Here is a 15,063-nt window from a genome sequence, read left to right as displayed (position 1 = left end):
TATTGCAACAATATGAATTATCTTTTACCAGCAAGAGTCAATTTAACTCAGTTCCAACCCTTTTAACTTGTAACAGATGGATCAGAAAGTCATGGTTAAGAAAAGCAGCTAAAATATGACAGCATGACGTAAAATTTTTATTAGCACAAGGCTGTTTCTGGGTTACTCATTGTACTATCAGGTTTTCTGAATATCAAACACTGAAGAAAAATTCTTATATTCATTTACAGAATCAAAAAAATCTGCTAGCCTAAAAGAGCTGTAGCTCATTTTAATCAGGCTCCATACAGTTGAGAAGGAGTAAAAACGTCTAAAAATAACATACACCATTTCCCTCGATCTAAAATGGTACTTGCAAGTTCAGATATCTCAGTACTTTCACATGACTAAGAGTAAGTGCTTGCTCCCTCTGGAAAATGGAAATCTCTTTTACTTACTGGCAGTCTCCCCCTTCCAGCCCGGAGCCCAGACTTGTCTTTCATGAATCTTGGCAGGGTGACCAGGAGGCTGGGGAGCAAAATGCTACCAGTGCAGTGAAGTGGGAAGAGTTACCTAGTGGAGATTTGTTATTTCTTTAAACACTGGCTGTTTGAATCTGTTTGCAGTTTCGGATGCAGGAAAAGAGTTCCAGAAAGAACACAGTGACAGGCAGCTGATGCAGTCAAAAGAACTTGATAAAATCAGTTATTATGTGTCTCTATAGCTTATTAGGCGGGTACTGAGAACCACTACCAAATAAAAATGTTGCATGCATACAGATATCAAAGTCTGACATAAAATAAAGTTCACGAAATTTCTAGAAGTCTCTTGGTGGGACAATACAAGGGTCAGTTATTGTTACAGTGCCTTTTTCCTGAAAAGCTGCAGGGAGTTTATTTCTGGGACCAATGAATTACAGTTTCCTTTCAGCTGGGGAGGACACTTCCTTTGCAGATAAGAACATCTGTAAAGCACAATGTCAGGGATGGCACATGCTGGAAAGTTCAGTTTACCTCAGAAAGACCCCTGGGTCTATCTGTTCCGACACTATTTGCACAGAAGACAAGACATCCTATCTCTAACCTATCTCTAGCCTATTGCTTATAAAACCCCCTTGCCTCTCAAAGAGTCTGAATCTTAGAGCATTTTTAGCACTATTTTGGAGCAGGCCTTTGTTGTTAGCATGGTAAATAATTTCTACTAAGCAATTAGCTTTACCTAATACTCAGCTCATGCAAATGGGTCAGCTATGCCACTGGCCTGTAGATTGGGTGCAACCGTGTTATTATATAAATAGATAATTACAGAGCAATGGGCTAAATTCCTCGCTGAGGTTGTCCCACTTAACCCTGGCAGTGTTTCACCAAAGTTCGAGCATGAAGCAAAGCTCCTGCATCCATATGCTGCAGTTTGCCTGTAAGTAAACACAGCTTTTTAGGTCACGAGTTCATCACTTACAGCATCAACCGCATCTTCATACTTGAGATACTGTCTTAAGGACCCATCACCCTGTCAGTATGGATATAGCCAGTCTCCCATCTTCAAAAGACTTCCCACAAGAAAGAGTATCATTAGAAAAACAGAGCAGATTGAGTTTAAGAGAAAGCTGGAACAGTGCGCTTCAACGTTCGCAGCTGCTGCTGCTGCAGCAATTAATTCCTTGCTCCTAAGCAGATCTCCAAGCCACACTTCACCCCACCTCCCACACTGCGGCAACACCAGAGGCTTGATTTCTAGCTGCTGGGCCATCTGCAGGTGCAGGGAGAGCATTTGGCTGTTACCATAGCATGTGCCACTCCAGCAACTGATAAATCCCTTAGAGAAAAAGCAAGGGGAGCCAGCTGGATCTAGCCCATGAACTGGCAATGAGACTACGCTGGGCTCCCGAACGCTCTCCCAACAGAGAGTTTACTCTAGATTTATCCCTCTAAGGGATAAATTATGTAGAGAATTAAAACATTCAGGTATATCCAAATCTATGCTAAAACTTGTGGGAGAGATGTTAAATCTCACATCTGAGGGCTTATGCCAGACTCCAACTAGTAAAGATCAGATAAGGCCTACAAGAACGAGAGCATCAAGCATATGCAACACTCCCGGTGCCAGAAACAGCATATTGGACTGATGATCTGGGCAGAGTGGTAATTCCCAGAGAAGGGAAGGGGGGAGATGTCTGAGAAGCACAAAAAACAGAGAGTAGCTGAACATGCAGTGATGAAAGGAAAGGGCATGTCATAAGGGACTCCAAGGTCTCCTTTTCAAAGACGCTGGCCATCTGCAGAGGCCATTTATTACACTGAGCTATGGTTTCTCAGCCTCCAAGGACGAGGAAGTGAAAGACTGGAAGTTAGCAGCTGCTGAGCGCTTTCTGTGTTGTTTTGTTTTGTTTTGAACTCAGCCCTCTCACTGAGGAACCAGACTTTCAGCACAATTTCTTCAAAACTTTGGCCCACCTCTGGAAGCCCCTGTAACAGCGGCGCTGGGGGATGTTGCACAAGGGAAGCCCCAGGAACGACTACGGCCGTATTAATCAAATGTCACCTAACATACCCTGTCTACTACTCACAGCAGTGGTACTGATACAACGTATCACACCAGCAGGGTATTGCCACCAAATTTGCCCTGAATACAGTTTTGCAATTATTTGGAAAAGCCCATGCTTTAGGAAAGCCCATGTAATTAGTTGTAGGGATTATTTGCTTGAGTATAGCAATGTCTACATTAAAATGTAGTATTAAATAATGTGCTGATATAAAGTACTGAGGCCATCTGTATTACAGTGGTAGCTTCCCATCTATGAAATAGTGGAGCTGGAAGAAATATACACCCATGCAGATACCATGGATGTCAGTAAGAGCTGAAGTGATGAATTTGACAGAAAAACTGGGTAATATCATTGACTGCTTCTTGTCATCAGAATCATAGAGAATTTACAAGTGTTAAACGTCCCAATTGTTCCCTTATTCCAACAACAGAAGAATGTCAATAGGTTTTCCTTAACAAAAACAGGGTTCAGATGAAGGAAAACTCTTAAAAAAACATGTACAGTATCTCCTTAGAAGACGGAAAACGAAATGGTTTTTAGCCAAAACATTCTTGCTGTTATTCACACAAATGCGAACTAATTAAAATAAAACTGCCCACGAGTGCTGGGCTTTGGGCAAAAGTTTTGATTTTTATTATAAAAACATTTGAAATACTGTAATATGTTGAAATAAAACATGATTATACAGACATTGAAAAGTTTGCAAGCAGACATAGAGAAAAAAGTAAATGAAATCTGGAGTCTACAAATATTTATCTCCTTCATTCTTCTTCCTTTTTTTTTTTTTTTTGATGACAGAGGTTATCTTCAATGCTAAAGAAAGACCTTGGGCAACATCCTGGCCACAATGAGGTCAATGGATGTTTTCCACTGGCTTCAGAGTTAGAATTTTACTCATTACCTACATGCTCATTAACCCATCTTCTGTATCTTTGACCTTGCTATACTTGTTTCTCCATTGAGGCCATGTGTCTTCTTGTTATGCGTTTGCTCTGAACCAATTACTTTCCAGATAAAAAGTCATTTGATCTATTTATTCCATTCAGAAATTGCCTATACTTTTTCTTACATCGAGATGTGCAAATTCCAGACAGTGGGCTGATGAGCGGCATCAGTTAAGACCTATTTGTCTCACCTCACCTGTTTGTCTGAAATAATCCTGCTTTGCTAAACTTCAGGGCACACTGTAAAGCTAGCCTCCCTAAAAATAACAGCAGAAGAAAACTGTCCTTTCACATACAGTAATGAAATTTAAATATATAAATACATTGCTGTGGTTATTTGAAGGACAAAGCTGGCTTGAAAGCTATGGAACAGATGAAGACTATCAGGTAAAGACGTCGAGCTTTAGGTAAAGCTCATACAAGCCAACGTTAGGGACTGGATGGTTGAGATGGCAGAAATAGAGAGCTCAGCAATGCCAACAGCATTGCTCAGCGATGCAGGAGCGCTGCTGTGGAAGTTCAAAGCCGCTAACATCTATGGTTACTCAGTGTCCTACAATGAAACGTGTTTCAGAACATCAGCCTGATCCCTATGAACAAGCATATGTTCAACATGCATTAGTAATTGTAATCTTCCCACACGATCTCCAAAGGCACAAGGTCGAATGCAGATGGAGATCTGACAATCGTTATCTCCTCCTTCAAGGTAGCACTTCTGAAATGGGTCAGGTTGAGGCATATTTTCAGGACAATCTGAAGAAACAAACATAGCTACCACGAAAGATGCAGTCCCTCTAGGGATAGAGGGCTTTGGTTTTTAGTGGTGTTAGTCTGGTGCTATTTATAAATCACAGGACTCAGTTGTAACATATTCCCTCCTCCTTGCTACAAGCCCTCTGACAATGAGAAATTCATGCTCTTCAAGAAGTACACTAAACTGACATTAAAAAAAATTTCATTCACAAATGTAGTTTATCTTAGAATACTTCAGTAACAAAATGATAAAAACTTCCAAACATCAGAATAGAAAAACCATCTCAAAAAGCTATTTCGATCTACTGTAAGTACAGCAAATTCAACACGCTTTGGACACACAAACTTTAAACTTTAGCCCACCATGAAAACTGGGGAGAAAAAAAGGTTTATACTATCTTTCCCAATAAGTTTAAAACCTCTTTTAGAAATCACTTGTGGAGCAGGCTAGCCTGAGCACAGGGTGAAAAGCATAAATATGTCAATGTATGAGGCAAAAATTTAAAAGATTTGTGAGCTGTAAGAATGATCTATTTATTATTCTCCCTTTGTCTCGGATCAATGCTTTCTTCTGTACATTACTAGACTGTCGATGAGCACATCTGCAAAAATGCCAGAGGAGACCAGACCAACTGGTGGATCCTCCCTGGAATCGAAGTACGATCACAGGCAGCTCTGGAGCTCCAACCGTTCCTACAACGGCAGGTAACATTATGAATCGACAAACAGTGTGACCACATGAAAACCTGAAAGGATTTAACGCAACTGGTCAAAATCCGCCCAACAGTTTTTTAATCAGGGGCAGCAATTGGTTATTAACAGCCATTCTGTTTCAGCACCACCTCCTGGGCACAGTGCGGCCATTCTCTCCTTTCGCTCACACGCTCCCACTCTGTCTAGCTTACTGCTCCATTCTCCTCTTCCACTCTCTGGAAAATCTTCTAGATCCTCTCTGCTTCGGGCTCAGAGCAGCTTCACAGAAAGCAGAATCCTTGCAGCTAATCAGCATGCCTGCCCCCATTTGGCTTTCACTCTGTCAGCTACACAGCTCCCTCAAGTCTGTTTCTTCATTTTCTTCCTCTTCCTCCTCTCCTTTTTTCCAGGTACATCTGCAATACAGACAACAGGAGCTATTACACAACTCTTCCACTGCAGAATCATGTCCTTAGCAATTGTTTGCTTTCAGTCCGAAGCAGGGCACTTTGTGATTCTCAGATACATTTTACATTGGCCATCTCCTTACAAGGCTAATCCAAAGTCATTGGGAAGGCTCTGGATGCTTTTCGTGGGCTCTGACTCACATATACATTTACTAGTGCCTTTTGTTTCACGTTTAATGGTGCTGGGCAAAGATTACTCCCACTGCAGGCAACAGCAGTTTTGCTCATTAACTATGACAGGAGCAGGAAAAGGTATTTGCTGTAGAGAAAGTTAAAAGTATTATAGAGCCTCCTTAAGAACTAATACATGTGGCTAAAGGACAAGCATTTAGCATATTCATTTAAAAAAATGCATTTGTGAACATTTTTCAGATTATGCATTGTTCTGAAATGACAATGCATCAAAAGTGCAACAAAAAATCACTTACCGATATTGGGTGTATTATTAGCCACATCCAATGCTATTTTGAAAGAAGCACCGACTGTATCACTGCTATGTTTTGTAGATATCAACTCCGTTGGGCGTTCCTTCGTTCTTGCTTCCCAACCTTCCTGGGACTTAATTGAAACAACATGCTTCACTAAACATATGAATTAAACGAAGCATATGCAAGTACAACATTTGAGAGACAATGTCATCATTGGAGGGAATTAGGGTATTTAAAGAAAATGTAGGACAAATTAATTTTTAAAGGATTAGACTATGGCATGTCAACTACCTACCTCCTGTTTGCTTTTTCTTTTTGGAATGGATTAAAGTGCTGCAACTGTCTTTCACTACCATTTTTTTCCTTATTTTCCCCAGCAGATAGAAAATCAGCAACATATACTGAGGTGAAAGCATTGTTGCTGTATAACGAGACTGAAGGCTAAGATCACCCCAACCAACTGCTAAATGACTTAAATCTACAAAAATACTGGATGAGCAACTTTATCTATGTATCTGGCTTCATAATTTATTATTTAACTCTTGTATGTATACCTCTGTAGGAAGAGCTTGCACAGCAGCAGGCAGTGACTTGCAGAACAAACTCCTTTTAGCTCATCATAAAAACCGCAGTAGGAGCAATGCTGTCCTGAGGAGTCTGAACAGGACTATTACGATTATTTATTAAGGTATACAGACAAGTAAAGCAACTAATTGGAGGGACAAGAGAGAGAATGGCCTGGCAGCGCTCAGGTGACTCGTGGGCTGTCCCAATGACCATGTGACTGTCATTGACTGTGGGCACTGAGTTATGTAAAAGCTTTTGTCTTAAGCTGGGAGCATCCTTGTCTCATTGCTGTACAAGGGGCAACAGGAGTTCAGGGAGCAAAATTGTCTCGGGGATCAGGTGACACCGCAGGTTGTTGTGAGAGAAAGGTCAGTGATACTACACTGCTGCTAAGTGTCCCGAGCAACATACACAGGGGCAAAGTGAATGAAAAACGGTTCTGACACACTGGTCCCACCACCCCATTTCTCATTCCACAGAGCAGTAAGTACATCACAGCCAAATGGACTGGTCCAAACACCAACTTTACAGACAGTCTTTTTGTACTTCCCATCCTACACGAGCTAAGAGCTTTTTCCACAGCCTCTGTTGCATTCTGATGACGTTTTTGTCTCAGTAAGCTTTTAACTGGTATAACATTGGTCTTGTTTTACCTTCACTAGCTTTCAGGAACCACCTCCCTATATTGTTAAAAATGCCTTTAGGTGACCTCCCAACATAAATAAAACATAGCCCAGTTGTACAGCATACGCAGAGTACATTTGCTTTCACCATGCCTGAGAAAGCATTTTTTTTCCCCCATGATTAAAGCCATCTGCTCCAGTCTGAACGGCAAAATCAAACTATTCTGTAAATATGTTAGGGAACACCATGTTGAAAAAACCTACTGGTCACTGTATTCACACTTCTCTTATGGGAAGACGGAGGAAAGAGAAGACAAGAGGAAGCCATGAGATGGCAGGGAGGAAAGGTCAACCCCAGTAACATTGTTTTAATGGAGAAGACAAATCCCTGCTCCTGGAAAATCAAGCGTTACTCTGGGGAAATGAGAGACTCACAAGCATCAGTCCAGCTCTATCCCTTGCTTCCTTCACTTCAATTTTCTTCCTCTTCCGCTGCGTTTTGCTTTCACGTCCAGAAAGACAGAAATGAATGTCTTCTTTGCCTTTTGGTAAATCCTAAAAGGATTAGAGATTTTATAAGAGGAGGCCTGGGAGCACGGATTCATTGATTACATGCTTTTTTTTCAGGAAATTGGTTATCCCTAGGACTGTGCGCTGACAGTGTACAAGCAGGGCCTCTCTCTGGATGAGGTGCACACCTTGGTGCAAGACCGTCATTTGCAAAAGCTCAGCTCCTCTCACTACTGCCAAAGAGCACTATTTGCCTGGCTTTCTAGAGAGCGTTTAAATAGCAAACCTTGTGCTTTCACCTGTCCACCCAAACGATGATTGTATCACTATCATCAAATGCTCTCACTTAAAAATGTATTTTGGAGCCATCTGGGAGGGGGTAAAGGGTGGTGGTAGCTGTAGACTCTGAACATCTTAGGACCCAGCTATTCAGGAAAATGAGCTGCAGTAGAAGAAGCTAATTTATGCAATGTGGCAATCAGCAGATGTTTACTGGTCAGGACAGTGGTGCCATATGGATGATAAACTCCCAGAATCATCTGACCCATCTGGTTAGGCGGTCAGACTTGGATAAAGTGCCCCAAACAAGCGAGTCCAGGTAGGACTGCAAGGTGCTTTCCAAAACGACTTCCTTTGGCTCCACGCTCACCGCACGTCCTCGAAACATGTACCTCCAGCTCTGGCTCTCACAGGTGGGTCAGGGGAAGGGAATACGCCCAGTCCCAGGAAGGGAAGGTCCCTGCGGCAGGGCAGCTCCTCCACCCAGAGGAACCAGCCTCTAGTGCTGGACTGGACACCCCAGCCTGACCCATGAAAGGAGGAGGTCTCCCATGGTCCCTAGAGCCACTGCATCACCTTCTCTTTCTCATCTCCTGCCTGATGCTCCTCATCTCCTGTCCAGTTTCCCCACTCCTCTGTGGGAGCCTTCCAGTCGGAGTCGAGGTCAATTGCTGAAGGATCATCTATTAAAATAAGCATATGAATGAGTTACATTCAAATCCATACTATTTCCTAGGCTTTTACTAGTAACGGCTGCAAAGAATATCTATCATCTTCCTGTGTGCTGATGGGCTGTTTGGGAGTGTGTATGTGCACGTGTATACATTACAAGTATACGTTGACGGCTAATCCACAATAAATGACCGCACTCTTCAGGACAGGAATAAAATTAAAGAAAGGCAGAAAAGCACATACAAACTCAACAAAAACTCTTTCAGCTTCCTCTTTAGGAAATAAAACATTACCAAACTGATAGTAGCATGGCCTCTCAGACATTTTCTTTTAATTTCATGAAGAAGGATTCAAGCACATCCAGAAACACTGGGAGAAACTGCAGGCTCCTTTCTACTTTTCAGTAGAGAGACTGTTTCATACACTGTCTTCTCTTCCACTCACTGCAGCACACCATCCTCACAGCATTTATTATTACAGAAGAGTAATGTTAATAAGGTATTTATGCATTTGTTAATGCTCTCATTAGCCTTTTTTTTTCCTATGAAAAATAGTACCAAGTGCATTCTTGACTTCACCTTCCTTTCCAATTTTCTTTTCTTGAATGTAAGCCAAAAGGACACTACCATGGCACAGATTTCCAAAGCTCCATAACTTGCAACTCAAAGATGAAATAGATAATACCTATCCTGCTTTGGTTTTGATCATTTAATGGGGTCTAGGCAAAAAACTTTGGAAAACTTTTTAGGTCTCTGCATATTCAGGCATCTGGTACCTGTGAAAATCTGGCCTCAAGCCCTCAAACTGCCGCTCCACAAAGCACTGGCAAATGATCCTCAGACAGGAAAGCAAAAGAGATCAGCCTAATTTCTTTGCCCAAACTGAATGAGGTGCAGAAAAGGAGATAAATCAGCATAAGATGCTGAAAGGCCTGTTTGATTATTTTTTAATGTTTTGGATCTAACAATCTCAAGTCTTATCCTAACAGGGAGAAAGGTTCTGAAAATACAACTTGTAATAATAACTCTTAGCTAATCACATCTCTTAAAATAAAACCAAATATAAAAAAATCCCAAGCTGGATGGAAAAACTTCTAGTTGAAGCAGGGCCAAAACCAAAAGCATGCTGGGGATGATAAAAGAAAACCGTTTCCAAAAAGTTGCTCTGTCCAGCCTGCTGCCAAATTTTATAAACATAATTACAAACATATTGCTCAAGTTACTCTGTTTAAAACCCATCCCCTATATATAGGCAGTATTTTTTTCCTTCTTCACAAGGGATAGGAACAAGTGTTTTCTAATATGTTGCCCGATAAAATTACAGTCTAAGTGTTTTAGGCACTTGGATGTGTGCAGACCAGTTCATCTAAATTGTGGTATGAGATACCACCACCCAAAAGCTTTGGTGGTGGTATCTCCTCGGTTAGGTTACATATGGTCCTGACTCACAAATTCAGGAGAATGGAGCTGTAGTGGTTTAAGGCAATACCAACACATACTTTCTACCGCATATCTGTGATCAGCTCAGAGCCCCATCAGGAAAGCAAGGGCAAGGATGCAGCAAGTCCCACCTCCATGGCCCTTGCTGGGCGCGCTCCACGTCAGTGCTAATATACCACAAGTGAGCTGCGGCAGCAAACGAAGGGGTAATATTTGTTTATGCTGCTACTACTAGAGAGGAGGCACGTTCTAGCTCACAGGAGGGTACACAAAATTAGGCAGGAAATTGGGAAATAGCTCTAAGAATAATTCAGGAATCACAGTCCATCCTGGGCTGCAGCTCTGCCGGTGGGTCCTCGTGTGAGGGGAAACTAAGAGTATGCACGAAAAACAGACTGCCCCTTAAGGAACACATCCTGGAGGCCACCAATGTCATTTTCACTTATTTACTTGAGTTCTGATCTTTCAAACAGTGAGTTGATGTATTTATTTTTAAGCATAAAGTAGTTTTAATGGCTAATTTCCTGCAATTGGCTTATATTAATGCTTACCCTAGTCCTGTGGGTAAGCATGAGCCTCAGGAAGGCAGCAGTGACTCTGCCTTGTGTCAAGCATTATGTCACAGAGGAGTTTAAATGCAACCCAGAGTAAAATGAAGTGCACTACACAATTCTTTATAACTTCCTGGATTTGATTAAATATACTTATCCTAGACCTCTGGTTTAAAACCTTTCCTGTTCTATAGCATATTTCCCTTCCAGCTATGGTGACCTCTCCTGGAATGGCTTTGTACTTCAAATAACATCTAATATTTTTAAATTAGCAAGAGGTCCTCCTTGGGTAATAAATGATCTCGCAGGCTAAAACTGGTTAGTGGCTTCTTCAATGGCAGAAGACCGTGAATACTGTAAGAAAAGGAATGGGCCATTCAGCAAGTAAGTACTCTTCCTGGGAGACAGGAAAACTCTGATCATCTGGTGGATTTAGCGCTGAAGGAGGTTCTCTCTTCCAGCTCGTCTATAGACCAACACCCTGAGAATTCCTGTTGGTCATTTTTACAAAAGCAGTACTATTAAGTCCCATTTCCAGGCAGGTTCTTGCTGGCAGCTCACCTCGATCCTCCAGCAGACTCACCTGGCCAAAGCTGTACCTCTCTGTTCCCTTTGGACAGCAAACACATCCCACTCTGCGTGTGTGTGTCAGGGTTAAAGTGATTTTCACACACCCTGCATCATTAAAATGCTTTAAGATCCTGAAGAGCACTAGCCTGAGGGTATCCTCAGAAATCACGGATGCTGCCAGGAAGCAGAATACAGATTTGGATTTAATCCAAATCCCTCCTGGGACAGAGCACCCAAAGGCCCTGGTCCCCAGCAACGCAAGCAAGCAGCTGGTTGCCCTGGGAGGTGGAAGGATGGGTGAGGCGGCACAGGCACTGAGGCCCCGCAGCAGTGGGGTTTGGCCAAAGGGGGATGGTCAGCAGGTTCCTACACTGGCAGAAGGGGAGTGGAGCTAGGGTACCTTATGGACTGAACCTAATTATCTGGCATGGACAAAGCAGCAAGAAAGTATTGCAACAAAAATCACTCAGTGTCACCAAGAGTCAATTGGAAAAAGAGGGTTAAAAATTTTCAACTCTAGAGTTGTAGCTTTGGATCCTAAGTTACCAAGAAGCCTTTTTGCCATGCTTTACCTGAATGCGGTCTGCAGAAAGCTAAGGGAGAGGAGCCCTTCCTCCTGCAGAGCAAAATCCTCAGTACAGCGCATACTATTCATGGTGTTGAGTTCTTCTGTAGAAGCTGCAGAAGAATCAGTCCCTTTGCAAAGGGTGGGTGGCTGTGTAGTGAGCAAGGTAGTAACCCAGACCCTTGCTCAGCTTGTAGAGCAACTGGAATCCGTTCAGTGCAGACAACAATTTCCAGTCTATAACTTACATTAATGTGATACTGATAAAATTTATTGCTACCAACATCCAGGTGGAGGATTCCCTCATTTGGCACCTTCCTTTGGAATAATTCAGCGGATGCAAAAGTATCAAATAAATCCCAGACTAAAGACTTCTTTTAATCCAAATGAAAGCTGCTTATTCCCATGAAACCAAACAATTACAATTCAGTTTAACTTCAGGACCGAATGAAGGAAGGGAGTCATGAGACACAGGAGCTTTCTGAAGGTCCCAGGGAAAACCTGCCTCAGCAACCAAAGCGGATTCACTGGGAAAATGCCAGGTTACAGGTGAAAGGACAACCCTCGTGGTAACGAGAAATGCTGCATTTATGCTGCAGAACATAGGTTCCTGAGACAGCCCTGCCAGAGAAGCAGCCACACAGGCTGCGTCCCGTGCTGTCTCCGAAGCAGAAGCCTGTTGCACCCGTAAGTAGAAGCACACGATAAAATTAATATTTGCTCGCCTTGAAACCAGATATAATTACTCTAAAATAGCTCAGTCAGTGACACTGTACAATTTATGCATTTTGTAATGTTGTAAAACTATTAACAGCATAACCAGCCACAATGTATAAGCGTTTTGAGACACAGCTAAGCGTAAGTGCATAAATAATATATAACCAAAAGGACAGGGGGAGACTTGTGGTATAGTTGTACAAAGGCAGTGCTAGAAAACACACACAAGCAGTAAAACCGGCAAGGTAGGAACAATGGACGTAGAGCAGGTGGGAGAGATGGCTGGTAGAACCAGAATAACCGTGCAGAACAAACAAGAAAGATGCCGGGAGAAACCAGAACAAGTCCTCATCCTAAAAATAGGATGAATTACGCCAGAAGCAGAGGAGATACACCTCCACCCCCTTCTTTTCTTTTTATGGCAAGGATGAAAAGCATACAAACACAAATGATGAACCGGGAAAAATGGGAAAAAAAGAAGCCGCCTCCTTTGGTGCCCTCTTCCCTTATGAAGAGCTCTTGAGCCTGGCCACCTTGACCTCCATAACTGGGACCATCCAGGACCACAGCCATCAGCACAAACCAGGTGGCATCAATTCCTAGCTAATTTAAGATAAGAGGGCTAAGGACTGTTTGATACATGTTTGAATATGTAGAGACAATGACTGATCATAGATGCAGACTCACAGAATGGTTAAGTTTGGAAGGCACCTTAGGACACCATCTAGTCTAACCTCCTGCTCAAAGCAGGGTCAACTAGAGCAGGTTGTCCAGGGCCATGTCCAGTCTGGTTTTGAATATCTCCAAGGATGGAAACTCCACAACTCACTGTACAACCTGTGCCAGTGTTTGACCACCATCACAGTAAAAATGTGTTTTCTTATGTTAAATGCAGTTTCCTGTATTTCAATTTTGGCCCATTGCCTCTTGTCCTTTCACTAGGCACCACTGAGGAGAGTCTGGCTCTGTCTTCTTTACTCCCTCCATCAGGCATTTTTAGATAGCGATCGGATCCTCCTGAGCCTTCTCTTCTTCAGGCTGAGCAGTCCCAGCTCTCTCAGCCTCTCCTTATATGTGAAATACTCCAGTCCTTTCATCATCTTTGTGGCCCTGCTCTAGACTCACTCCAGTATATCCAAGTCTTTCATGTACTAGGGAGCCCAGAACTGGACACAGCACTCCAGATGCGGTAATGGTTAAGAATCAACCCTTGGCAGTATGGATCATTAAAGTCAACCTCGTAGTTTTGAAACTGGCCTGATTTATCAGTCTCTTAAATACTCTCATATCACAGCGATCTCCAATTTCCTAATTGCTACCTCTCTCTCTCTCCTCCCCTTCTCTCTCTCCGTATATATATATATATGTATTCAACTGCAACGAAATTTAAGCCTCAAACCGTCTGTGAATTAGGCTGTTATTATTACCAGTGCTTCACAAAAAGATAACCTGAGGGGGAGGGAGAGCTGGCCCACGCCTGACAAGGGAGCCCGTGGCCAAGGCAGGCGTCCAGCCTCCGAGCTCCTTGTTCTGCACAGCCCTGTCCCGGAAACAAAGGAACTCATTAAGTGTACTGATCTGGATTTGATAAAATTACCCCTGCTCCTATGCAGGTTATAAATGGCATTTTTTAGTTCGCAGAACTGCAAGAGCTAACAGGCCTTGTTTAACTGTGAAAGAGTGAATTCTGCCTGCAGCACAAACCTTAATGCCAACCATTACCTCATCTAAATTCAGGGAAAACGCGTTAGTGACACTCCCCTCTGCATCGATATCAAGGCTGAGTGATTCAAAGGAAAAACCTACTACCACTAAGAAGAAAGCTGCTAACGTAGGCAGAAAACCTTCCATTTCTGCTTTCAGTCAAAATGCTTCTGCTTAGACATTTGCAAGAGCAAGCTGTCGAATTTGCTTCTACGCATCCTGCTGTCAGATAGCCATGGTCCATCCTACCGAGAACACGGAGCTCTGCTTGACTTTCCAACGGCGGATCAAATTCAGAGCATGCCGTGTGTGACGTGCCAAATACAATGCAAGGAAATACGGCTAGAGACCTACGTACATCACCTCCCTGCTCCCAGCACAGAGGAGCGTGTGCTCAGGAGTTACAAAGGGCCTGGCACTCACGAGCAGTTCCTTGGAGGTAAACAAACAGAGCGCTAAGCATGGGGAATGCTTGCCGTTTTCCTTTTTTTTTTTTTAAGCAAACTATGTTATTTATAAAATCCTCCAATGGTCTGCTGCAGAATCGCAACTGCTGCTAGGCAGAGACACAAGAGGAGTGCAGCCTTTTTTTCCCTCTCTGCATTCAATTACTGCTTTAGCTAAGATAATCAGAACAGTTGGAGTGAGAAGGGGTCTGCTCAGCTTGCGAGCTATCCTTCCTGCAAGAGCAGGGTAGGGCATCCCAACAACAGGGGTATAAATAGATACTGCACTTGATCCTGACCAAAAGGTCAAGAGAAAAGGCCATCTAATACCCACACTGTTCATGCCAAATCATTCCAGCCACTCAGGATCTACATGGGCCTTTTGAACGGATTTAAGAAGTAAAACTAAACATTATCAGACATAAAACGGCTGAAAAGCTGTCCACCACAGTCCACTGGGATTTTGTCCTTTGCTTCAACAAAGCCTGGCTTTCTGGAGGTCTCAAAGGGCGCTAACAGCATGCCACTTCTCAGTCTTTACAGAGGACATTTTACGTTTTGACAAAAGCACATGTTGGTTTAACAGCACCATGTCCTGCCAAGCGCTCTTC

The 15,063-nt window shown here is 42.8% G+C and overlaps 1 protein-coding gene across 1 annotated transcript in view; it reads right to left on the bottom strand.

Annotated features, from left to right (window-relative positions):
• Positions 1-3,137: 3,137 nt before the first annotated feature.
• The window catches only part of LOC104149980 (protein LYRIC-like), a 30,302-nt gene continuing 18,376 nt past the window's right edge, over positions 3,138-15,063 (bottom strand). The window contains exons 8-11 of the mRNA XM_068936399.1: positions 8,365-8,471; positions 7,435-7,554; positions 5,810-5,939; positions 3,138-5,330 (exon numbers count right to left, since the gene is read on the bottom strand). Of these exons, the coding sequence (XP_068792500.1) occupies positions 5,275-5,330; positions 5,810-5,939; positions 7,435-7,554; positions 8,365-8,471 (413 nt within the window). The 3' untranslated portion in view covers positions 3,138-5,274. The remainder of the gene's footprint in view (positions 5,331-5,809; positions 5,940-7,434; positions 7,555-8,364; positions 8,472-15,063) is intronic.

The sequence above is a fragment of the Struthio camelus genome, chromosome 3 (assembly GCF_040807025.1).
Source record: "Struthio camelus isolate bStrCam1 chromosome 3, bStrCam1.hap1, whole genome shotgun sequence".
Lineage (NCBI taxonomy): Eukaryota > Metazoa > Chordata > Aves > Struthioniformes > Struthionidae > Struthio > Struthio camelus.
The sequence above is the reverse complement of the archived record's forward strand: the minus strand, read 5'-3'. Positions and strand labels throughout refer to the sequence as shown.